Here is a 26,016-nt window from a genome sequence, read left to right as displayed (position 1 = left end):
TTTGGCGCTTGCATCTAGGGGAGCTTCAAGTATGGTGGTTTGGTCGAGGAATCAACGGAAGACTGTCTGATCAGGTATGATCATTAAAAAATAAGCAGGTCACTCACCATAGTCAAAGCAAAATTACGTTTCCAAAGAAACAAAATGATGGTCTCACCGGCATACTCAAAAGACGGATCCAGAATACAAACTGAAACAACTTGCGTATCGTAGCCACGGAGAGCCACCTGACAACAAGGCCCAATCTTTAATCCTTTATTCATTCAAACCAAACGTAATACAATGAAAAGGTCATCTGATACCCTCACAGCCACTTGTACTCGCGAAGTTTGCGTCTTCAGATCAAGTCACCTAAAAACCTTCTGCGTTGCCCACACTCGCATTGTGAACAAGAGCTGCAGTGGCTTAGCGGCTATGGTGTTGCGCTACTAAGCACGAGGTCGCGGGATCGAATCCCGACCGCGAGGACCGCATTTCGATGGGGGCAAAATGCTAGAACGTCCGGGTCCCGTGCATTGCGGGCACGTTAAACATCCCCTGGGGTTCAAAATTAATCCGGAGTTCCCAACTACTGCGTGCCTCATAGTCAAATCGTGGTTTTAGCACTTAAACCCCCATAATTCAATTCAACTGTTTTGGCTATGGTAAGCGACCTACAAGTAAAATGTTTAAGCCAGCATGGGATTGATGAGTGGCTCTTGAATTTGCCCAAAATTCATCTTCCTCGCTTCCATTGGCTTTGTGACATCATAATGTGATCAATTTGAACATAAGATTTTGCTTTGAATGCAACAATTCGCATGGAATAAGCACCTGCATATCAGCATATCGAGCCTTTTGCCTCCATATGGTTGGAAAAATACGATTCCTGGGAAATTCGCAAAAATGTTCAAAGCGTAATGAATAACGTCTAGAGAAAGTTTTGATGGCACATACACGACGAATATGCGAATTAACCTAATAAGCATCAATTGCGCACTACCTCAATGATTTTTGCTGCAATCATTGAGGTACGGCGCGATGTTACTAAGAAACTCTATGTTTCGAAGAGGCCAAGAAGCAATGAGGTTACCGGTTCTTCGATAGTCAGATTGCCGGAGTTGTCAGCGAAGAGTGGCTCTTCCCACAAGACTGGAACTTCATTTTCTGTCGTGTTGAGGTCTATGTCGTAGGGACATCGTCTGACTTGAGGCCTTTCTTCGTCTGTGCGAAAGAAAAGAAAACTGCGACGTGGCTCAAAACACGCAACCAGCATTCGTGTCAATACAAGCCGTCGTGCATTGCGGAAACAATGCTGCATCTGATTCTGTAAGCCTTATAAGTTTAGCAAACGGGGTCAAGAAAGGTTGACATCGAGGGACCCCTTTGTAACAAGATCCTAAAGCGATCTCGAGAGAAGCGAACGCGCGCATTCTCCTGGCAAGCAATGTGGTTATAGAAAGGCGAACTTCAATATTACACTAAGTATATCACGTTATTAGAGACGGCCGCGCGCCTTTTCGTAAAAAGGAATTAAAAGAAAAAGAATAATCCTTGGTTCGGCCACTCAGCCTGGAATATATGTGAGGATTATGTTTGTCTTACGAGAACTGGTTCTAGTTCTACTCGACTTATACGACTTAGTATAGAACCTAGTTGCAGCGTTCACTGGACGACGCTTTACAACTAGATACCCGTGTGAAAAACTGTACGACAGGTTCTGATAGACTATCCTTTAAGATCCTGTTGTGAACGAACCTCAACCTTATTGTAATCTTTCTTTTTCCCGGCGCGCATGAAAGCAGTCACGCAAGAGTGCGATGATTGTGAATTGTAATTAAGGAAAAAAAACACTGCTTCTTACCAAGCACGGTAATGATGAACGTGCAAGTGTCACTTAATCCAACGCCGTCGGTGGCCGTGTACGTAATCTCGTGGGTGCCTATGCCAAAACGTCGCGCTCCGGTCTGGTACGGGGGCGTCAACAACGGCCTCCTGCTTTTGTCGTTGTCGGAGTACGTCGGTTCCGGCCACGATACACTCGCAGAATCTTTTCCCGGATCAGCAGCAAGCTTGATGTCCCTAGGACAAGTTATCCGGGGCTTCTCGACATCTGGAACCGATAAACCACGTTTACTGCGCCAAACCGAACCCTAAACGAAAACCGCGCACTAGCGATAATTGTAGTAGAAAGTTATCCCTAATGAATAAGACATTTTTCAATCATCCCGGAGGCTAAAATGAGCCTGAAATCGAAAAATGAAGTGTCATTTACCGCTTCGAAAGACGCTGTTTAAGTGCGGAGGGCATCGCTTCGAAGCGAAAAAGAATGACATACAGGTTCGGCTCAGGTCCATGGTGCGCCGATGTCTTTTCGGCTTGGTTCCAGTGCGAAGAAAAAGATCGGTTGATGAACAAAATGGTATTGCAAACATTTAATGCTCGACTGGTGTCAATTAAATATGAATGAAGTCCGAACTGCCTCAGCCACTGTTATGCATATACCAGGTGTCCCAGCTAACTTGAACCAAGATTGATTAACTAATTAATTAATTAATTAATTAATTAATTAATTAATTAATTAATTCATTAATTAATTAATAGATACTGCGATCTTTTACACGATCTTAGCAGGGTGGGAACATACAAGTACACTCATATAAACATAGATTACAAGCAATCTTGCCGACGCTTGAATTCAACATGACAAAAGGACAGAATGCAAGCAAAAAGAAGCAAATAAATTATGTGCGACAGAGTCAAGAATGCAGGCGGGCCTGAAAAAGGGATAAAGTATTTAGTGTAACGACTTCGTCAGGAAGTTTATTCCGATCAACTATTGTTCTTGGAAAATAAGAGTATTTGAAGCAGTTGTTATGCGTCGTTAACGGGGCTACTGCTTGGGAATGTTTATGACGGGTGGCATTACCAGTTACAGGTGTTAAAATGTGCGAGGTATCAATACGGTAGTGGCCATTCACTAGCTGAAAAAAGAATTTTAATCGGGAAACACGATTTTGTTCTGTAATCGAAGAGAAGCCACTACGTTTAAGGAGATCTCTTATAGAAGTTCGACTTTAAGAATTGTAGATAAATCGAACAGCTTTCTTTTGAATTCGTTATAATTTTTCAATATTTGTTTTTGTCTAGGGGCCCCAGATGATTATTGCATACTCTAAAGTAGGTCGAACTATTGCATTATATGCCAGAAGGCGGACAGCAGGTGTCGGGAATTTTAACGGCCGTCTTAGGGTAAACAATTTGCGAAGACAATTAGCCATTACAGTGTCAGTATGTTTTGACCAGGAAAGATTGTGAGATATGTATACACCGAGATATTTATAGTGAGATACTTCGGAGATATAAGTGTTGTTGGCAAAATAGTTGAAGAGAAATGGCCTTTTCTTTAGTGTTATTCTCATAAAGACGGTTTTGTCATAGTTAATAGACATTTGCCATCGATGGCACCATGCAACTATTTTGCCAAAATCACTATTTAGCCTGATTTGATCTTGGGGGGATTCAATTTCATCATAAAGTATACAATCATCCGCGTAAAGTTTAATTTTACATATACATTATTCACAATGTCATTTATATAAAGCAAGAAAAAAAGAGGACCCAGCACAGATCCCTGGGGAACGCCAGAAACAACAGGTAATGTGCCAGAGGAAGTCTGGTTTATCCTAACAAATTGGGAGTGGTTGGTTAGGTACGCTTGTATCCATTTTAATAGTTATATATATATATATATATATATATATATATATATATATATATATATTGTAGTGAGGAAGAGGGACGATGCAGTGGGGCATCCTTACCAGAGCTGTCTAGTGGGTCACGCTCTCCAGCTAGCGCATCGCTCGGACTACGCCGCTCGCACCCGCAGTTCCCTGAGCTGATCCAACGGTCGGCTCTAACGCTTGCGTGCAATCAACGCCTTTACAAGTGGTGGAGAGTGCTACGCTCGAACAATCCTGGAGCTTCGATCCCGTACCCTCTCTTCAACCATGTCCCAGGACGCATCTCAGCTGACGTCCCAGCAAACGCCTCCTGCACCATCCGTCGTGTGCTCTGGTCTACCTCGCCACAAGGATCCTCCTGTTTTCAGCGGCACAGACGACCACGACGTGGACGGGACCAGCCACAGTGAACCGGTGGCGTACATCTGACAACTGGCCTATATGCTTTGCCTGCGGCTACGCCGGTCACGTAGCCCGTTTCTGTAATCGTCTGCAGCCGCCCAGCGTCGCATCATCCATGGCCAACCGTTCGCCCCGTCCATATTACGACCCACCTTCCGGTGTGTCACCAACATACCGCCCGCCGCTGAACACCCGCCGTTCCCCATCTCCGCGCCGGCGCTCGCTATCGCCGATGCGGCCTCGTGCCGGCCCTCGGGATGAGGAAAACTAACAGTCGCAGTCCAAGAGGCAAGGGCTGCGACAACGTCGAACTGCACAAGTCCTCATTGCAATCCATACAATGTGATAGACGTGTTTGTCGACGGTGTCCGCGCGTCTGCACTCGTGGACACAGGAGCAGCCGTATGTGTTATGGACGCTAAACTTTGCCGCTTACTTCGGAAAGTCACGACACCCCTGTCCGGACTATCCCTTCGAACAGCCAGTGCTCAGCACATTCGACCCTTGGCGTCTTGCACGGCTCGTGTAGAAATTCAGGACGCTGTATACGCTATAGAATTCTTCCTCATTTCCTCCTGTTCTCACGATGTCATCCTCGGCTGGGATTTTCTCTCGCGCCACAATGCCGTTATCGATTGCATAGAACTATCGCCGCTGCTAGCTTTGACGCCCACTGACGTTCCGTAGCTTTCGAGGAAACTAATCGCCGACGCCGACACTCAGGTTGCTCCCAACGCCTCAATGATCGTGTCCATGCGCTGCAGTGGCCTCTCGGACGCCATTGCATTACTTTCGCCGTCTGGCCGTTTCCGCGCAAGGAAGGGCCTGTTGCTACCTTTTGCGACCGTTGGATCAGCTCAGGGAACTGCGGGCGCGAGCGGCGTAGTCCGAGCGATGCGCTAGCTGGAGAGCTTGACCCACTAGACAGCTCTGGTAAGGATGCCCCACTGCATCGTCCCTCTTCCTCACTACAATATATATATATATATATATATATATATATATATATATATGTAAAACAATAGCTCCGGGGAAATTGCACTAACTGCATATTAGCGGTAGTCCTGTTTACTTAAAACCAGTATTTTTTATTACTAAATACTAATTAATGCATAGTTCTGTCTTTTGTCAACGTTTTAAATATGGCTTGAGTCTTTAACATGCCGATTATAAAGGCATATAGCGCCTCAAGTAACCTCGGATTCAATAATTTTTAGTGCTAATATTTGCCTGGTTGTTCTTGCCGAGAGAAAAAAAAACAAAAGCCCGCGAAATACGAAAAACAAAACACATGATGAGGTGCTCGCTCGACAACTATTGTGCTGCCCTCAAGCGTGCAATAGGCCAACAGGCAGGACAGCCGACCGACTGTGACCACGGGGAAGTGACAGGACTTTACCCCGGTTATAAAGATCTGGGCATCTGTAGGCTCTTGTCGCATAAGGGCGCAAATGCATGCTACTAGCTGATGACTGACGAAGCGATAAAGCGGCCAAAACTGCGAAAGCAAAGGTAACGGCTTTTTATTCTGTTTCAAGGAAGAAAAGCTTGAATCGCCTGAGAAAGATGGAAGGCGACGACTGCTACAGTAATTTGCCCGTTGGATAAAAAATGAGCTGATCAGTTTCTACGTCGGGTGAACTCATCCAAACGAAAGCAAGAGTAAATTTTCTCAGTCGGACTGCGGCTGTGCTTGTTGACCCATTGCACGCTTGAGCGCTATACGTGACCCAATTTTGTGCAGTCGAACGCCTTAATAACGAAGTGCTTGGGGACTCCGAAATCATTCGCTCTACGGACCGCTTCATTGCGTTGTAAAGGTCGCGTACCGCACCGCTGGCATTAGAACCGGCTCACAATTATCCCGCCGTTATAGAGGTCATTTTTTGTAGGAGGCGTTCGTTGCAGAGGCGTTCAGCCATACTCGGCAATACAGCAGCCAGTTAATACCTACTGGCCCAAGTTTTCTAGTCAGTAAGATAGCAGCAAACACGTATGCAGTGTCACAACATACCTATACATATCAACAAATGTATACAACAAATTATCGATGATGAACGCCAAATCTCAAAGAGGCAATCGATTCTTCGCTTTAAAACCAATTCTTTTTAATACGCAGACGGACGTGTCGGTGACGCAATCTGCGCGTACTTTTCTGATAAGAGAGGCATGGCTCGCTGATACTTAAGTGGCTTCACCAATTATAGGCCACCTTGTGCACGAACGTATGTTAAAACGAGCAACGAAATCCGACCTGCAGCCAATATTAATCTCCTCGTTCTACATCACAATGTTTCGTCCGTTTACCTAGATGTTATGACCACGGCGTAAAAATGTAGCCTGAAGGCTTTGCCGGACTCACCGTCACACCTTGCATCATCCGGGTTCTCGTGGACACCGGTGACCCAGTGGCCCATGTCGCCGCATAGCAGGACTGCAGGGCCGCGTCGCTCGAAGCCTTCGAGACATGTCACCAGGAAGTGCTCGCCGTAGGTGTAGGCCTTTCTTCCCCTAAGGTGACCGGCAGGTACCGCGTTTGGTATCTGGCGTGGAGGTGGGCACTGCACCGCTGGTGGCGAGTCACACATGGCGGAATTGTTTAAATTGGAAAAGCAGCAGAAGGAAAATAAAGGTCCTACTGTAATGCCATCCTTCTGTTTATTTAGGCCTTTCTGTGAGAAATATTTTTTTTTCATATGAAATTTATATTCTGTGCCACTGAGCGAGAAACACAAGAGAAAAATCCTGCTTTAGGATACGTTCGCCATAACGTTTATTCCGCTCCTATATCATAGTAATGCTTCTATACAAGTCACTAAATTATAGCGCACTAGAATGCGTCGCAGCAGCAGACCATAGCACAGACAACCTAATCTGTGAGGAGCACACGCCGCCATCTTCTCCCGCGTACGCTCGTTGTCGCGCGTGCACGTAGCGCGCGCAGCGGGAGCCGGGCGCACACGAGAGAGAGGCACTTTGTCCTCTCCCGGTTCTCGCTCGCCTCTCGCGACGAGCCGGTACTCGCTCGCGGGAAGAGGGAAGGTATCCGACGGGTGAGGAGGACATTCCCCTCGCGAAAAGGCAAAAAGGTATAAAATAGCGCGACCGAGAGACCCCCGGGTCTCTCTGAACTCGCTACGCCTGACCTACCCCTACGGATACACCTGCTGCAACCCGTGAGTGACCTCGCTTGCGTGACTATCACACGCAACCAGGCAAGCCTATTTATTACTTATTACACAGAGCGGACTTCCCTCTGCAAGTGTGTTTTATTGCCCGCAGCAATAAACGTTGCTGAGTGGACTCGCTTGTTGCCTTATTCGCCCGAACCCTACGTATAGCTGCGATTATACGCGCTACGGGTTGGGGAAGACCCCCACAAATCCTAGCCCTAGAACTTGTCTAAAATATTTTCATCTGTTTCATCCTTCATACTATGACAGCCGACCCAGCATAAGCAACATGCAAACACCACTGCAACCTCCCCTTCATTACTTCGCTTAAAAAAAAAAATCCGTTAGCACCTCCCTCCAGCCTCACTCTATTCTACAAATAGACTATATACGACACTGCTTCTATTCACATCAATCTTATCACTCCGTATCCTTACAGCTCGACTAGACAACCATAAAACAATGTTATGGTTAGCAGTGTCCAACCAAATCGCGCAGTGAATCTTGCATCCCCAGAACGTCGCTCGACTGGAACGCCTTTTCGGGCGCTATGGTTTTCTATGCGTTGCATAATGAGGGATGCCTTTTAGTAAGATTCAACCTCAATACATTTCAGCATTTCCATGAGACCATTTAGCATGCGAAAATAAAAATACCAGCAAAGGGAGGCTTCAGGAGAGCACTTGCGATTGTAATAAAGCAGGAGGCGCAGTATGTCTAGGTAACCCAAGGGGAAAGGGGGGGGGGCGTCAAAACTGGAACTAAGGTGCTCCTTGGATTGGAGCTTCGGTGAGCCCCCAACCTAAATACCATACCGAGTTCCAGCTTCGGTGTCATCCTGCTTTGGTGTCCTGGAAGAACCACCAAAGTGTGCTAAATAATGACCTGTTGGTTACATTTTGAACTTTCTCAAATTCTCCCTTCACTTCACAGCCATACGCTTTCTGTGTGCTTCACCGCAACAGACAATCATATTGCGATGAAGTTACTATCGAACGAATATGAGACTGTTGCTCTTTCCGGACCCACAGCAAACATACCCAACCATCATTTGTTATTTATTTTCTGTACTACCTGGCCAGACGTCCACTTGCAGCCTTCCGCGTTTGAGACCTGTTTCTGTATCTTCATTTGCATATTGCATCTTAACCAATCAGTAAACATGATTCCGAATACATCGAATCACTCCGGTGCTAATAGACGATCGCATGCAACAACCTGCTATATCTCCGCAACGACAATGCACATTCAACAAGTGCGCTTCATGACTGACCTTCGCAGGTGAAATCATCGCCCGACCATCCCCACTCCGTGCATGTCCTGGTTCTCGAACCCTCGAGGTTGTGGCCCGTCTTGCAGTGGAATAAACAGGTGTCATTCAGCTTCCAGGGCCCGTCACAGCCGCTATAAAAGCCGTTATCTGGCACGGGAGGCCTGTCACACTGTTTCTCTGAAAGATGGCATTGTCAAAGAGCGGGAATTCACTCTATAAAACTACCCCTTCAGGCCACAGGTGGCGTTCTGTCTTAGGGACAAAAGAGCTTTTCCGACATAAAATAAGCACAGGTATTGCTGACTAGGATGACCGTTAATGACACTGCAATCCGCTTTTGCTTAAGTGCCACCTTTCTGGCTCTTGGTGCAATGAATGGCTGAACTCGTGGAGTTCCGCACAAAGAAGAGTGGTCCTTGTTGGGAGTGTGCATTCTTTGTACATCTTGCTTTCCTATTTCTCTATGTGACGACCCTGTGCTAGCAGTGGTGCACATAGCCTCCGTGCCCGTACGTGTGTGCTCAATACAATTAAAACCATGAAGGACAAAAAATACAGCGCAAATAACAAACTTGTAGAGATAGAAAAGAAGCGAACAGCACAAGTGCTGAAATCGCAACAAGCTATTTATTCTGCAGAAACCCGATATAGGTTTACGCTCGCGTTATCTGAACGAATAAAAAATCACCAGCCCTTCCCCTGTTGAGCAAATGCGGGTAAAGGAAGCTTGTCTTGTGTGTATCTGACCTTCGTGGTGATTTTCTTTCTGTCTCACTCTCTCTTTCTGCATTTCTTTCTCTTTTTTCTTTCTTTCTGTCTCTATCTTTCTATCTTTCTTTCTTTCTCTCTCTCTCTTTTTCTTTTACTTTCTTTCTCTCTTTCGGTCTCTCTCTTTCTTTCTCTCTTCCTTTCACTCTTCCTCTCTCTCTTTCTCTCTTTATTTTTTGTCCCTGGTGTGTGCCACTGAGTTGGACCCTTTCTGCAGTATCACCAGGATCGGCCCACTTTTCAGCGTGACACCACCACCACCACAGCCGAAACTTGTGAGCCTATAAAGCTTCGCTTAATAAAAATTCAGAGCCCATCCCCTGTCGAGAAAATGGGGGTAAGCGAAGCTTGTGGCAAGACGACACTGTCGCAGGCGTTCCGCTTTGTTTGCCCCAAACTCAGGGTCGGCGGCTCTTTGCTGACGTTTGGCCTTAATTAACATCGCGCGCTCCCGCAACTCGGGGTCCGCGGCTCTTCCCTGACGTTTCGCCTGGGCTTCGGAAGCCCTCACGCTGGGATCGACCGACAGGCTTCGCTTACTCCCATTTTCTCGACAGTGGAAGGGCTGGTGATTTTGTCTCTCTGGGTTCCACGTGTGACAAGGGCGCATTAAAGGTCCCCGAGCCCACAGGGGAATGTGCCATTGAGCCTGGACCGTTTCTGCACTATCACCAGGATCGGCCCACTTTTCAGCGTGACACCAGAGCCACCACCACCGAGCATTTAAAGGTTCGCTGAGAAAACGACATTGAACAGCGCATGTCGACGGCGAAAACAAGCGTTTGAAAGGAAGACGCCAAGGGTGTGAAGACACGTACTTCGTAAACACAGATAGAGCACAGCGCGGAAGACGGGTTCAGGGGTAGCAAGTGCCATGTGTGTCTTCCTGCGACCCCGTCGTCCACGCTGGGCTTGTTTCGCAATGAAAGAACGGAATTGCGGACAGCGCTGAGAGCTCAGCAGTATCTGTCGTTTATTTGTCCCTCATGCTCGTTATTTGTTTTTCCTGCACTTCAAGTAAATTCAAACAGGCCAGCTCGTCATACGTCGTTCCATTACAAATATCTGAAAGACATTCTGATCATATCCACCGCAAGTTTTGATAATTACATCTTACAATTACATTTTGCGAAAAGCTGAACGCATGCGAATGAGAGATACGAGGGTACAGTGTAGAAACTAACCAAGTAATGGAAATGAACAGCTGAATGAATAGCTGTGTAGGCATCCCACCCTGGTGCAAGGCGCCAGTACCAGTTGTCAGCGAATACATTCTCAATCCGGACGCTCCTCTGCCTAAGTTTGCAGGTGCTAACTAGCTATGTAACTGGCAAACAATTTTATCAGAGGGTTGATAGTGTTAACTTTTGCCCCAGCACACTTATAAAGACTGATTACGCCCGCGGCTCGCAGAAGTGGCGGGACCAAGTTGGTTGTAAATGGTTGCTTTGGTCGGAAAGCTTACGTTGTCGGGTCAGTCACTCACGGCTAAACTTTTCAGTCACGTGACTCCATTTGCAAAGCTGCTGAACCAATCAGTGACTCAGAAGCAGCACGTCTGTATAAGCATGTTTATATTCTGGCGCTTATTTGACGTGGCGGTGCGACAAGACGTGAACGCCGCCAATCACGGGGCGCCAGCAGAAAGCAAGTAAGGAATGTAGGAGATAGGGTACTACAAGTCTTGTACACTAATGTCAAAAATATGGAACAAAGATTTACAAGCGAATTCTAGGGGGGTCTAAAATAGAATCATTAATAAAGTCAAAATCAATTTTTTGTACGGTATTGGGAATCATAGATGGATCTTCAAACTTTTAAATGGTTAAACCGAGGCCCCAAGAAGGAGTACAACCGCACTGCACAAGTTCAACGCTATATATACATCACGAAGAGGAACTTCCACAATTGCGGTTTATAGCGAAGGGATAATGGCAGTTCGAACCTAGACACACGGTCGTGTTTCCGCTCCAGGTGCCATCGCCCTGGCAGGTCCGGCTGTCGACGCCATCCTCGCCGCCCATCAGCTCATACTCCGGATCGCACGTAAGCAAGCACACGCTCTCGTACGAAGTGTAGCACGGCCCCTCCAGTCGGCCATGCTCTGGAGCCTGGAGTGGAGGGCAGGTGACGGCTGCGAACAAAGGGCCGGTAGAGAAGCATCGCTGTAGGCCGCCACCACTGTGTTTCTGTCATTTAACGCTCAGTGTGAACAGTATTACCGTGCGAAATTGAGTGACATGGAGCAATTTGGCGAGAATTTCGATTTGGGAATAGAAATGATGTCTGGACAAAAGGGTGGATGGCAAGCAGGCATGCACAACAAACTGTATGTATGTATGTATGTATGTATGTATGTATGTATGTATGTATGTATGTATGTATGTATGTATGTATGTATGTATGTATGTATGTATGTATGTATGTATGCATGCATGCATGCATGCATGCATGTATGTATGTATGTATGTATGTATGTATGTATGTATGTATGTATGTATGTATGTATGTATGTATGTATGTATGTATGTATGTATGTATGTATGTATGTATGTATGTATGTATGTATGATTAGGGGTTAGTGAATATTAAGATTTCGCATACGAAACGAATACTACAATCTATTCATATTTGTATTCGAAGAGGAATTATTCGATATTTTCGAATACTGCAAAATAACCACTTATTTCACCACAGACTAATGTTAAAATTTTTGTACTGTTCTCCGTCTGCCAAACAAAGTATCGCAAATTATCAGAAGTAAAACATCGCCAAAAGTTTTAAAAGGAATGCAGAAAGATAATGAATAATGCGACTTTTGATTTCGGTTGCGTGGCTAACCTTACGATGATAACGTGTGAGGTTTTCCTGTAGTCTGTCATTCGTGCTTTCGGTAGTCTAGTCGCTTAGCAATTCTATATTTTACACCGCAAACACGTTATCTATTCCTTGTAACGGGTCCCTTAACATGCATTTACTGCACACAACTCCTTCAGCAGCTTCTTTTTTGTTCATTTTTCTTTCTTTGCTGGCAATTTACGATTGTTTTTTGTTAAGCATTTCTTTGGCGTTTTTGTAAGCACCATTCCATACAGGAGCCATTCATTCTTAGAAGGCATCTTTGCAACAAGGCTCTAAAGATGTTGGGAAGCTATGTGCGTCGTTTATTATTGACAATTATTGATCTTGTGCTATAAAACTACTTCTTTCTTCATGCTAGTTAGCTTTGTCTCTTGGACTAGTCAATACAGTCGTGGTACCTAATTGTACAGAAACAAGTATTATTGCTGTAAATACGTAAATGAATTTAGATTTGACCATTCAATATTCGATCTCATATTCGATATTCGCACTATTCGCATTCGATTCGTATTCTGGAAATGTAAGATTCGCCCACCTATTATTATTATTATTATTATTATTATTATTATTATTATTGTTGTTGTTGTTATTATTATTATTATTATTGTTGTTATTGTTATTATTGTTGTTGTTGTTGTTGGAGGGAATAGCAAAAAAAGTTGAATGTAGAAAGAAGGAAAGTACAGACGAAAGAAGCAATAAATGACTGTCCATGAAGTCTAAATAAAAGCGACGATAAATGATAGAGTGCTCCAGAAGGAACTTAACAGACCTGCAGGAAAATGAAAATCGAAAACGCGCATGTGGTGCTAAATTCTCAAGAAAATTAAAATCAAAATTTCATAAAAATAAACGAGGTTCTGTGCCTCACAAAAAAAATTCCCTGCAGACGAGAAAACAAATCCGTTCTTGTCATAAAGTTAGAAAAATGCGATGAGCATGATCGCGTCGAGAAGCACATGCACACGAAGCAATCGAAGTGGCGACAACGTTCACCAATGTTGATGTACAAGAAGCACTCATTGCGGAAGCTATAACGCGATTACCGCATTACTTCTGTGAAAGTCGCCACCGGCAAAAGCAAACGAAAGCATGTTCAATGCAAAATCTATTGATAGTGTCACTGTGCATCGTCCCACGTGTACTCAGTACTAACTCTCTCCCTCTTTCATAGTATTCCCCATTTCCTTTACCCGCAGTGTAGGGTAGCAAAACATACGCTCGTCTGGTTCACCTCCCTGCCTTTCCACCCCTTGCTCTCCCTCTGACTATTGATAAATAACTATTTTCTTGCGTAGGCGCTCGTTGTCGAATTGTAATGTCTTAAGTTAGGCCTAATTTCGAAGAAACCGAGCCGCGTATACTCACGGACACAGGGCTTTCCGCTGGCTGGATCTCCCATGTAGCCAACTTTGCATCTGCAATCCTTGAGTGAGCGGCTGCCCTCATTTTTTATCTCGCTGTGATCCGGACAATGCTGACAACTGCCCTCATAGTAGGTCTCTTTGTAGGTGTTCGGTTTGCACGCTGTCTCGGATGAAAACAAAACAAAAAATGCAGTGAAACGAAGATGTTAGTAAAAAATTAGACCAAAATTTAACACCGCTAACTCTCTAAGTATACGACAGCCTATTCAGATTGTCATTTCTCCACAGATTCGAGCTCAGTCTTAAGCGTTGCACTTTGGGCGTCTCAGGCTTAATGAGGAGCGTGCTACACTGTGAAATAATTGACACCCTTAAAAGTGAAAAACGGTGTAAATTTGTCTACAACTTACACCCTTACACCTCTGCAAACACTTGTTTTTTTTTTGTGATTCGAGAATCCTTTTGTTGTGAAAGATAGTCTCTCAGGGGCTGATAGGCTGTCATTGTCATTGTAGTATATCACTGTCTGCTGTCAAAACGTTCTTGCGGCTTAAGTAAATTAGCATAGGGATTGAGTGATCTCTATGCAGAGAGAAGTCTGCTAAATTTTTCAGCGAATGGCTTTCTAAAATTATAATTATCCTTGTGGATCACACAGGCGTCAAAATTACACGCTAGGGGACGGACGATATCAAGGCGTGTTCGTGTTGTAATACGCAGAAAAGAAGCTGAATACCCCGCATCGAATTGACTAGTTTGCTTGCTGGAAGGAAGTGGAACACACTAAGCGGCATACAAGCGATATTTTAATGAAATAACCTCGGAAACTATGAAGAAGAAAACGGAAGTACTGCCAACCGACCCAATGAAAAAATAACAAAGAAGTAGTTTGGCTTGAACGAGGCTCAAACAAGGGTCCTGTGTGGGGGTCCAAACTTAATGGATTTTGAAATTTCTTCTCCTCAGTCGGCCTCTGTTCTGTTTTCTTTACAACACGCGATGCAGTCGACAGGTTATAGCATATAGTATGCGCAGCAACATTTGAACCAGTAATATTTACGTATAAGTCAGCAGCCGCGAAAGAGCAACAACTCACGCGTGCATTCGCCACGGACACCATCCCCGTAGAACCCCGGTCCACAGAGGCAGGCGCTCGCGCCCGTGGAGAGGTCACAGCCGCAGACGGCGTTCCTTCTGCAGCAACCCGGGTCGTCCGGCTGCCCGCGGTACGGGCTGTTGCAGAGATGGTCGCAGTTTCGCGGGCTCTCCGACGCTCTCCACCGGTCTCTTGAGCCATCTGCGCGGAAGCCACCTCATCCGCAGTTGTACGAATCACGGGGCATATCGTCGCTCCGGAATTTTTCTGGGGGCAGTAGTGCGTACAAAGAACAGGGACCATGACGATGCACTTCATGTACGCCGCGCTGTGCACATTCCCATTTCGTCTCGCGTGCTATTGCGGTGATAGCCGCGCTACAGCGATAACTCATCTCTTCTGGCTTCAATTGAAGCATGATGTTGGGCATAGCCGGCATAAGACATGGGCTAAAAAGAACAAAAAGGTCATACTCGACTAATTGTCACACGACAACAGCACACTGCCTCAGAAGATATTGCAGCGAAACTTTTAAAGGAATTTCCACATTTTTTTTTTGAGCGGCGGCGGAGTGTTCTCGCTGTTGCGCATCCTCTTCATGCGTTGCAGCGTTGACTTGAAGAAGTGGCGCCGTCTGCGGCGTGCGTGGCGCCGCGCGCATGTCAGCAGCAAAACCTCAATGCTTTACCTTTTCTTTTACCGCGATAGCGTTAACGGCCCCTTATCGCAGAAAATCTTGTGTCGGCGTCCGGCGTCCCATGAGCGAAAATTTCCAAATATATTTAGACATACGTATATGCCACGCCTTGCTATATGACATGTAGTATATGTGGGTTATATACGGAATTTTGAGAAAGAAAGCCCACAAACAAATGTCATGAAACAAAACACCGACAGCGAATGGCTTTATGTTTAAATCTTGTCACAGTGAAAAATTGAAAGTGGGAAGCAATAGCGAAAACCTGAAATTGATGCAATTTTTTGGCGCGGCTGTTCACGACCTCCGGGATCGGCCCACGCAAGGGGCCGCGTGGCTACCAGAAAGCTCACCTTCGTGCATTGCGTTCACCGCCAGCGTTTCCCAGTAAACATTACGGTTACATAAACTACAGTTACCTGGAAGCGTGAGAAGCAGTCAAGGATCTTCGAATGCTTTCGTGTTCCACTCTTAAAGGCAAAGTTTAAGCGTCCGCCAAGTTTTTCTTTCTTTCTTTTTTTTTTTGAGTGCTACTGCACCGTCTTTTTTATATCGTTGTGCCAGCTGCGTGGTTTTCTACCGCGTGTTGCACACTGTTGGTGCGTAATCTGTCTTAACAATTTCTTACGTTCATTATAAATGACGTGCTGAAAAGAACAAAAAGAATTAAGTCCAACTGCAACCCAAACCATTAGTCTCCGTGTTTTATTGACAAATGAAGACAGTACAGGATCAATACATATCCCAGTTTCATACCTGATTTTCAAATACACAAAAGTGCACAATATGTATGCGTCCTTTATTAACGCAACGCTCGTGAGATAAAACTAAACAAATAAAGATTTCACTGGCAACGTAAGCAAACCAAATAAATTGAAGATGAATAATTCGAGAAGAACAGTAAAGTCGTTAAGTAGGCCATACAAAGCATGAACAAGTTTTTAAACTTGTTTGCATCTCGAGTACTGGTAAAAAGTGAAGCAGACTGCTGCTGACATTTGTCACAGCCATTATAAAAACTATAAAGGAAGGACAGAAACAACATTTTTACAATAATCGAATAAAAGATCCAAGTAAATTCAAATAAATGCTCTTTGTCACACAACGCGCCACAAGCGGCAAGTTTTAGGCAGTGTGATTACAGTTGCAGGCTGCATTCCTGACAATTTCTTCATCAGAAATAACTTGCCCATTGACTCACGCTTCACAGTTTCTGCCAACAGTATTACAAATACAAAGAATTATTACGCATGTCTAATGTACTCGTAACGCCGGTCTATAACGGCACACTTGCCGCAGCACACTAGCCGCAATCTGACGCACGCGGAGATAACCGCGCTGACATTATTGCTATTGTAGCACAGTCGTATGAGTTGGGGTAACTTTGGCGGTTCCCACGATTATTAGTAGCTCCTCCACCCAAGTAATCAAATTGGCGCGACGCTGAGAGATGAGCGGGAGGCACTTTCATGGATAAAGGCGCAGTTATGCGCGCAATAACTTTAGAAGTTGAGGAAACACACATAACTCAGGGCACGACATCGGAGACCTCGCTCACGGACCAATGACACCATCCGGTGTGAAGCCATCTTGTCTTCCCTTCTTCCCGCGCTCGTTGGGAGCCGTGGAAAAACGCAACCATGACGAAAACGCAAACATGGCGTACATTGCTTATACAATACGCAATGTAAGAGCAATGATAGTATTTGTTTATTTACTTGCTTATTCTTTCATTCATTAATTTATTCAGTTACAATAGCTCGAAGGCCCATTAAAGGGCCTTGTGTAAAGGGGCATAATAATTTATAGAGGAAGAAAAAAATTTGTCGCAGTTTCACCCGAAAGGCGAAGCATCAATTGCGATAGCAAATTAAAAAAGTTGTCGCAGTTTCACCTGAAAGGTGAAGCATCAATTGCGATAGCAAATTTGTAGAGAGATATACGGAGTAATGATATTAGCTTTATCAGCTGTATAAACTTGGACATGCAGCAGCACCGGCAACGCGCCGAACTGTTGTCGACGCCGTCGGCATTTTGCCCGCGTTCGCTCAAAATGCGTGCGGCGTTGGTGACTGTTGCCGGAGCCTCTGATATAAATAGGCACTTGGTGCCGCAGCTAAACGTCGCCTCCCTTCCCTCCCCCTTCCCCCCCCTCCCCCACGGCCTCTCGCGCATCGGAAGAAGGCGCGTTTGCTCTACATATATGGTGATTGTAAAGGAGGAAAGAGACGCCTACTTCTGCAGCCCTTAAGGAAGCACGGCGCAGAACGCGCGTTTGTTCTCCGCCGTGCGTTCACTCCCCGTGAAAGAGCGCGTCCCTCGCGCCCTTTCACTCGCACATACAGCGTTCGGCGGCGCGCGGCCACGATTTCATCTCCATTGACGTCATACGGAACCTCACGGCGACGGCGACGGCGACGGCGACGCCGACGGCGACGGCGACGCCGACGGCAGAAATCTGCTTTTGAGTGTCCATATAATTGCTATCGCAATAATAAAGAGCTATACGGAGTAAGGATAGTAGTTTTATCAGCTGTATAAACTTGGACATGCAGCAGCACCAGCAACGCGCAGAACTGTACGTTGTCGACGCCGTCGGCGTTTTGCCCGCGTTCGCACCGAACGCGTGCGGCGTTGGTGACTGTTGCCGGTGCCTCTGGGGGCGGCTCGGAGGTTTTCGACGAGATCAGAATGGGACACTCGTCGAGCAGCGTCTGAAATCTTACCCAACTTCTCGCCTCGCAACGTTTCTATATAAATACGCATTTGGTACCGCAGCTAAACGTCGCCTCCCCTCCCTCCCTCCCTCCCTCCCTCCCGTCCCCCCACGGCCTTTCGCGCGACGGAAGACGCCGTGTTTGTTCTCTATATATGGCGATTGTAAAGGAGGAAAGAGACGCTTAATTCTGCAGCCCTTCAGGAAGCACGGCGCAGAACGCGCGTTTGCTCTCCGACGTGCGTTCGCTCCCCGTGAAAGCGCGCATCCCTCGCGCCCTTTCACTTGCTCATAAAGCGTCCGGAGCGCGGCGACGGTTTTATCGCCGTTGACGTCATAGAAAACCTCGCGGTGACGGCGACGACGACGCCGACGGCAGAAATCAGCTTTGGAGTGTTCATATCGTTGCTATCGCAATAAAATGCAAATCCAAATAAAAAAGTAACAAATGTACGTACATACAAAGATTAAAAAAGAACAATGGTGAAATACAATGGAACAGTGTTATGCACTAGTGAGAGAAAAGCAGCGCTGGTTCCGGCGAAATGTTTCGTAGTTTGATATGGATGCTATGTAATCTGAAATATCGTTCCATTGTGCACTGAATGCGAAGCAACGCAGATTCTTACATTTTCAATAAAAATGTTGGTATATGACCCTACATTTGCATAAAAATGAGCATAATGTGAAGGCGCCGTCAAGCTCGTCCTGTAGGATGAAGCGGCAGAGGGTGCGACCTATTGCCGTAAACGCACGTGTGGAAATGACAAAGAAGATTAATAGCGGGGTGAGTTCCCAATGACTGAAGTGAAATGCTTGCTTTATATGGAAGGGCTAATGCCGGGAGACAAAGATGGTAGTACCTACGCGAGATGAATCTAACTGCTCTATTCCGGGCAAATCCCAGCATGCTGATAAGGTAATCATGATACAGAAAACAAGTCGATGAATTAATTTTTTTGCGGATAAACTGAGATTAAGGATTAATTTCTAATGAATAAGACGTGTACGAAGTACGTTATCATACCATATATCATATGTGTTACACTGTACCGTTACCAATCAATAAAATATATAAATTTCTTTACATTCGGAGGCGAGAATATTGATTAATTTGTTGAACGATTCGTCGAATGAAGTTGAGTACTTCGTTTTGTGCTCCCCGGTTTTCCGAAATGCAAAAAAAAAAAAAAAGCGCGCATAAAAATTTGGCAAAGTCGGGCTTGTTACGTGCCGAAACAGCTCTAAGCTCGAAGACTTACCCGGATCAAAGCTCCTCCGGAAGTGAACGACGTCATCGCACTCGAAGAGGTGGTCCCCGGACGATGCCAACTCTCCTAGAACTCGCCTGATGAGGAGTCTTCCAATGGCGAACACGAATATCTCGACGCCTGCATCCTTGAGCTTGTTCGCCTCTACCACAGGATCCGGCCCCACCGTCGGCAGACCATCCGTCACCAGGACCAGCACCTGTAACGTATTATGATCGCAGACCAGAGCAGCCGTGCCTACATATAGCGACGGCGAGGGTCCCACATGCGTTCCATAATGGCGGGTGTGCTTTAGTCCCCAATGTATCAGCGCAATGAGCTGAATCATGCAAAAACTATTGCGGTGAAGCATAATTATAGCGAACAGAACTCACGGCCGGGCAGTGAAGTTGACTAAGAGTAGAGAGAGTGAACCGCTGACGAGCATTGCGAATGGCATTTCTTAGCACATATCGGTAACACAGGGCGAATGCGTTTTTAAGTGCCATATCCCACTTTCTCACTAAGCAGGCAGGAACGCGTTTATGAGTGCCTTTACAAATTAGTGGAGGGGAGCATACGCCGGCCGCCATGTCACCGTTCCCTTTCTCCCTCGATACGATACGCATGCGTTCACATGCACCGCATGAGAAGGCCTACAACTCTGAATGTCGCATCTCCTGCTGCAACAATGTTATTCGCCCTTTCTATAGCACTGCCACCATTTATATAAATTGATGCGTTAGCAATCAGAAAAGACACACCAGTATGACGTTCACGTAAACGCGGTGTGTCTCACTGTGGCTACCACCGTAACCTGGCAATGTGTCGCAGAAGTTAATCTTCTTTTTTATTTCATTTCAAGCTTGGCTGGGCGTTTGCAAGCATTTATAAGTACGTGTGTGTTTGTAAATGCCATAATCATGGACGACGTCGCGTAGGGTTCGAAGGCTAAATCTGATTTCTACGGGTAAGGTCAGTAGATGGTAAGTGCGGGCAAAGGAAGCCCGAGGCGGAAGACGTCAATGACGGCATCAATCGAGCGCTATATTAGTCGATTGCTAATAATTTCCGTGCGTCTACTTTGTAGGCAAATCCTGTGGACGGGAAACAGGGGCAAAACATGGCAATAAATGCGCGATTATTTCGCAGAGCAGCCGCAAGTCAATGAGGACAACGCTAGACAACGATAGACCATTTTGTAGAATGTTAGACTTGCCCAACTGTGCCCTTGCATAAGTAATGTAGTCTGGTTTTCCACTTCCAGAGTTCTTTAAACGTTGTTCTTTGATCGTACGGCCAGCGCACGGGAAACCGAGACAATGTACACGGTGTGTGGCCGACGTTATTATTTGAAATAATTTGCGGAGTTTACGGAGTTAAACAAATACGGTAAAAAAAAAAGAAAGCACTGAGAGCGCCAAAACAATCTTGCGAATGTCCAGTAGCGAATGCATCCGCTTTGTGCTTTATTAGCCAAGTTGCCGTTCACTGGCGGCAGACCGTAGGACAATGTACCGACTTAGCTCGGCTTCCACTTATGTTAACATGAATTTCACCACATGATGATATTTATGCTGCACCCTCGTGTAGTAAGCTCACGGGCGAGGGCCGTGTTTTTCCAGCAGTGCCTATCTGAACCCCCCCCCCCCCCCCCTTTAAGCGGCTAAACGACATAGTTGCTCAGCCGCTGCAGGAGGCTGTCGATATTGAAGCGCTAGTTTCACCAGCGCGCGTTTAGCGAATGGGGGAACGCCTGCCAACGAATGCGTCTGCAACATTCCTGCAAGTTGCCTGAAGGCTGCATGAATAGTTGCAGATACCGTTGCTGTATTCTCGAAGCAAGTTGACGGCTAAGTGTCAAAAGAATACACGGTCGAGAATAATGTCATCCCAGCTGCAGGGGTACGATTGCTTTCTTAAAGACGATAGTCTTTCTTGGGGAACTTAAACGCTGAAAATTTGGTCTGTCTGTCTGTCTGTCTGTTTGTCTGTCTGTCACCCGATTCAGCCACCCGGCAAAAGTTGGACCACTTGCTTACCGCCCACACTACTTAAACTGGTACGGCTGTTCATACTTGTGAACGTTATCGATCGCAAAGTAAATATTACGCATATCGGAGGCGCAACATCACTAGGTAAGTATTAGGAGGTGTGTTCCTTTAATAGACAATACATAGATACGTAACTCTAAAGACCCTAGTTTCTTAAGCTGCGCTGAAAATGCCATGCTATGCGCGCCGACGAACGACGTTCCCCGACTGCGCGCCGACGAGCGCCCTCTGCCATGGAAGAAGCAAACCCTCTGCACAAGCTCATGTTTCCCGATGTATTGCCAGATGGCGTCCATGTCTCACGCAGCGCCTCCTCAATTTTATCAATGCCAGCCAGATGCGGCCAATTCAACATAAGGGAAGCGCTGTCTGAGGCAGGGCAAAACATAAATGGCCGCTTGATGAAATAATGCGGTAAAATGAAATCTGTTCAAACAAACCTTCATGCCAGGACGGAAATGGTACGAGAACAGCATCACGGGTGGCCGCGGATCAGACCAGCACTCATGTAGTACGGCCGGCAGAAGACTATCGTCTTTCGACGACATTTGCAGCGAAGCACGCAGATACGCGGCAAATTTTTATGTTAACCGACATGAAGAAGGCGGACAATGAGACCAGAGAAAGCGTAAGGAAAAATTCCACGTTATGTTTAAGTGAAATGTAGAAGTAATAAGAATGTAGGAACAGACAGTGGGTGAAACGATTACTTGCCGCCGGTGGGACCGGAATCGTTTTCTTCCGCACTACGCGTGCGGTTATTTACCAATAAAACTATAGTGCGACGCGAACCCACCCATCCATTTTCTTGGATATTTGTGTTTAAGATTAGCCGCTGGCGTGTTAGCTAGCGCCTCTCGCGGTCATGAAGGCGGATAAATATACCCAGATGAATAGGTGAATGGTATGGCGTCCGACAGCTTCAGCGTGGGCGCCGTTGCTCGTTTTAGGCTCCATCAGGTGGCTGGCTTGGCGGTGCGCTCAGCCGCATGCATTAAAGTGCATGTTGGAATCACTCACCTTGTGCACGTGCTCGCGGCTGTTTTTGAATATCCTCCGAACCTTCCGGAGACCGGCGCCCGTGTTGGTGCCGTGATAGTCGGCGATGTTGATTGCGCTTTGCTTTAGTCTCGAAAGTTGACACTTGTTGCCGGGCTCCTTGATGAAGTCGGCATGCACGACTGAGAAAAAAAAATATACACAGCTAGGACGAGCGGAATTGTGGGGAGGGAGACAAGGCACAGTAATTTAAATAGTGGTAAACAATGCGTTTGCGAAGACTTTCCTATATAAAAAAACAAAAATGCATATACCCCCTATCTAATAATGTTGAATGAAGATATGCCGATCCCATATAGAAACCATATGTTCGCGTACATCGATAGTAGATTGTCCCGTGTGAACATTATTGGGATCTCATAGACAAACCCAGGTGTTCGCTTGTATCATATGAGGAATACGGGGCATCATATGAATATACGGGCCATTATGTTGCGCGCGATAAGTTAATTTGAAATTATTGAATATGGACCTACCAATCTTTTTTTTACTTTATTCCCGATATACTCACTGAATTACGATATGCGCGTTACAATCGAATACGATAGCAAAAGTGCGATAGGTAGTGTTCTAGTTCCACTCTGCTGTCTCTAATTCAGCCTTCTTATCTCGAATGCCCTGTTTGGCCTTACGGCGGGGGCCGGAATATCTTGCGGGCGCTTAAGTTTATAATCGTTGAACATTACATACAGCTGACGGCCAAATCGCACCTCTAGTGAATTCAAAGTTGTAATTTTTTTTCCCAAGCGACAACAGACCACGATTTCTCTCTCTTGCCACGAACATTTGGGGAGGAGACTATCAAAAGTATAGCAATTTCTTTTTCAAGTACGAAAACTAAGTTGCGCGTTACAATCGAGGATGCGATAGAATGGAGCAAATACAACAAAAAGACAATTAAAAATGGCACTAGCAGTTTCGACAACAGCGTCAAAGTTTTAGTGGCTAGCACAAACATCATCATAAAATACCCTCAGGTAATGAAGTCCCACGGCAGTTAATTGTACAATAGAAAAGTAAAGCAATCATTCGTTTTAGTGTGGAGCTGTCGCCGTCACTTTCAACCGTAGCCTCTTTATGAACTGAGGAGATACATCGTAATTTTAATTTTTCAATGTTCAGCCCGCCAGTCTTTTGTGCAGAAGGCTCCGGTTCAGACGTAGCAGACAACGCTAGTAAGGCATTCGGAAACAAAATATAGTGCTTCACGTGCACAAAAGAAAGACACGTGCATGCGTCACGTATTTCGATGTAGGAATAAAGCTCAGAATTTTATGTCGCCAAATATAATGTAAGAATAGGTGGAAGGCGTCGCACGACTGCAACTGTTTACTATCTAACTAGCGGACTCGACGCGTTTCCGTGACAAGCAGCCAAACTGCACCGCCGGCGCTCGCGGCCTAAACACAGTGCATGTAATACGAGCAGCGCTAAAAGTGTGCAAGTATGACGTGTTTCGATGTAAACTTACGCTCCACAGCTTGTAGTTGTAATACATGAAATAGCTACATTGTAGAAAGCGTCGCAAATAAGAAACAACGACGTTGCGAAACTCGCGGAGTGAGACCTGTGTGACCACGCTGCTTGCGTAGATTACACAACGTCGCCTGCTAGGCATCAAATGGAGTACAGGGACCCGCGTTTTTTTCATTAAAATCATTAAAAAACAATTTCGCGCGTGCTGCTGCTTTGTTTTAGCACACATTACGCGGAGAGACCGCATTTTATGCTCCAGATCGTTCACTATAACACTAGGCACGGTTACTTGCCTTGTATGCCAACAAACTAATGTGAACTTGCCTATGTCTAGATGTCCACGCCAACCCCACCAGCGAATCTCGGAAACTAATCTCGAAGGCCCTTCGTTGCTGTGCTGCAGACGCCGGAAGTGACAGACCCGCCATGTTTTAAACAGCCCTCACGGCGAGGGACCCATACAAAGTCAAATGCGCACTTTTTTTCTTCCTAAACTAGGCAAGTAACACTACCAGGCACGATCTGATTTAGCGGTAACAGTACGATCTCGACTAGAAAATGCGATCTTGCAGCGATACTTAAAATGACCCTAAAATGATTTGGAAGATTGTGTACAGACGTACTGGTTTGATAGGGTAGGTCCTTGCGATCATTAAGTGACACATTAGGGCTCTTCGCGCAAAGCCTGATATTTATTATAAGGACTAAAAATGTTCATCAGTTGGGCTAGCTATCCGATTGGTTACCCACGTTGCGTCATAGGGAATGCTTGAAACATGACGCTACCTTACGCTTATTTTTAACTGCATACGTATTCACAGTAATTTGTGTAATCTTTAAAATGAACACACAAATATAATAAATCTACACGTTTCTTCAAGCCATGGCCCACTTCTGCCTGAGAATGTGGATTATTTGCTACAGCTCTGGCTATGGGGTAGCCGATGGGATGCGGAGGATTTGTCACATGAAAATGGGAGCAGTGACGTCTTGTTTGGAGGCAGGAATATGTATGGTACCAGCGCTGTATTAGGCGCACCTTGCGCTGCAGGTGTGTGCTGGGAGTAAGCGGCAGCGACTACACGCGGTAGAAGACGCAAGCGTTGCACATCAGTGTCAACAACAACCTCTTGGTCAGCAAAGAGGTCACCCACATGCAGTTTTGAAAAGAAAGGCGCTTTCAGCGCTCGCCGCAGGTTCCGCATTTGCCAAAGAGCCATTTTATTGTATACACGAAAAACTGGATCTTCTGCGTAGGCTGGACTCCGGGCAGCGCCAAGTCGACGTTGCGAAGTCATTTGGGATCCCGGCGTCATCATTGTCGACAATTAGGAGCCAGCGTCAAGGAATCGCAGCCACATCGGACAGTACATAGCTCGGGCCCGCTACCAAATAACTGTGCACTGGATATTTTATTAAAGTAGACGACGCTGTTTCCACATGGCTAAAGGATTTACGATCCATAAATATTCCGGTTTCAGGACTCAGGATTCAAGAGAAGGCTGTGGAATTGGCAGCACTTTTCGATGTCACTGGCTTTGACGCAAGCAGTGCAGTCCTAAGCGCGCAAGTGCAACAAAAGACTACAGCAATCTTCAAAACATGCTAAATAATCAGAAATTCACATTCAAATAAGCAGCATTGCAAATAAAATGGTTCAAATTTCCTTTCAACAACTGTTGTTTCAACAACTAACTCGAGTAATGCCCTCTAGCATGCTACTCTGTTCAGAGGGAAGAGGAAAGGGAAGGGAAGGAAAGGGAAAGGGTTCGCTATTTCAGTTCAGTGAACTTTCACTTTAACGAACTTTTTCCTATGGTCTCTTAAAAGTTTGTTCAAGTGAAGTTTCACTGCAATATGCATAGAATGATGGAAGAACATATTCTAAATAGCCACGATCCGGGGAAAAAAAGCGTTTAGAAGTAATTCGATGTGCTTTACAACGTGTCATAAGACATGGCGTATGGAAAACTGGTATGCCAGACCGAAACGCGGAAAGAATGATTTCCTCAAGAGCACATTTCTCTCGTATGATTATGCATATGAGGGACATTTACGATCAGAATGAATGTCGGCGAGATTGGTATGCACTTTTCAT

General features: G+C 45.7%; 1 protein-coding gene across 1 annotated transcript in view; it reads right to left on the bottom strand.

Moving 5' to 3' along the window:
- Window positions 1-26,016, bottom strand: part of LOC119457938 (sushi, von Willebrand factor type A, EGF and pentraxin domain-containing protein 1) — a 44,681-nt gene that overhangs the window by 13,685 nt on the left and 4,980 nt on the right. Inside the window, exons 3-11 of the mRNA XM_037719711.2 lie at window positions 22,404-22,564; window positions 19,342-19,549; window positions 14,667-14,867; window positions 13,572-13,730; window positions 11,287-11,475; window positions 8,574-8,750; window positions 6,490-6,696; window positions 1,844-2,092; window positions 1,073-1,203 (exon numbers count right to left, since the gene is read on the bottom strand). Coding sequence (XP_037575639.1) covers window positions 1,073-1,203; window positions 1,844-2,092; window positions 6,490-6,696; window positions 8,574-8,750; window positions 11,287-11,475; window positions 13,572-13,730; window positions 14,667-14,867; window positions 19,342-19,549; window positions 22,404-22,564 — 1,682 coding nt within the window. The remainder of the gene's footprint in view (window positions 1-1,072; window positions 1,204-1,843; window positions 2,093-6,489; window positions 6,697-8,573; window positions 8,751-11,286; window positions 11,476-13,571; window positions 13,731-14,666; window positions 14,868-19,341; window positions 19,550-22,403; window positions 22,565-26,016) is intronic.

Source organism: Dermacentor silvarum, chromosome 7 (genome assembly GCF_013339745.2).
Source record: "Dermacentor silvarum isolate Dsil-2018 chromosome 7, BIME_Dsil_1.4, whole genome shotgun sequence".
Classification (NCBI taxonomy): Eukaryota; Metazoa; Arthropoda; class Arachnida; order Ixodida; family Ixodidae; genus Dermacentor; species Dermacentor silvarum.
The sequence above is the reverse complement of the archived record's forward strand: the minus strand, read 5'-3'. Positions and strand labels throughout refer to the sequence as shown.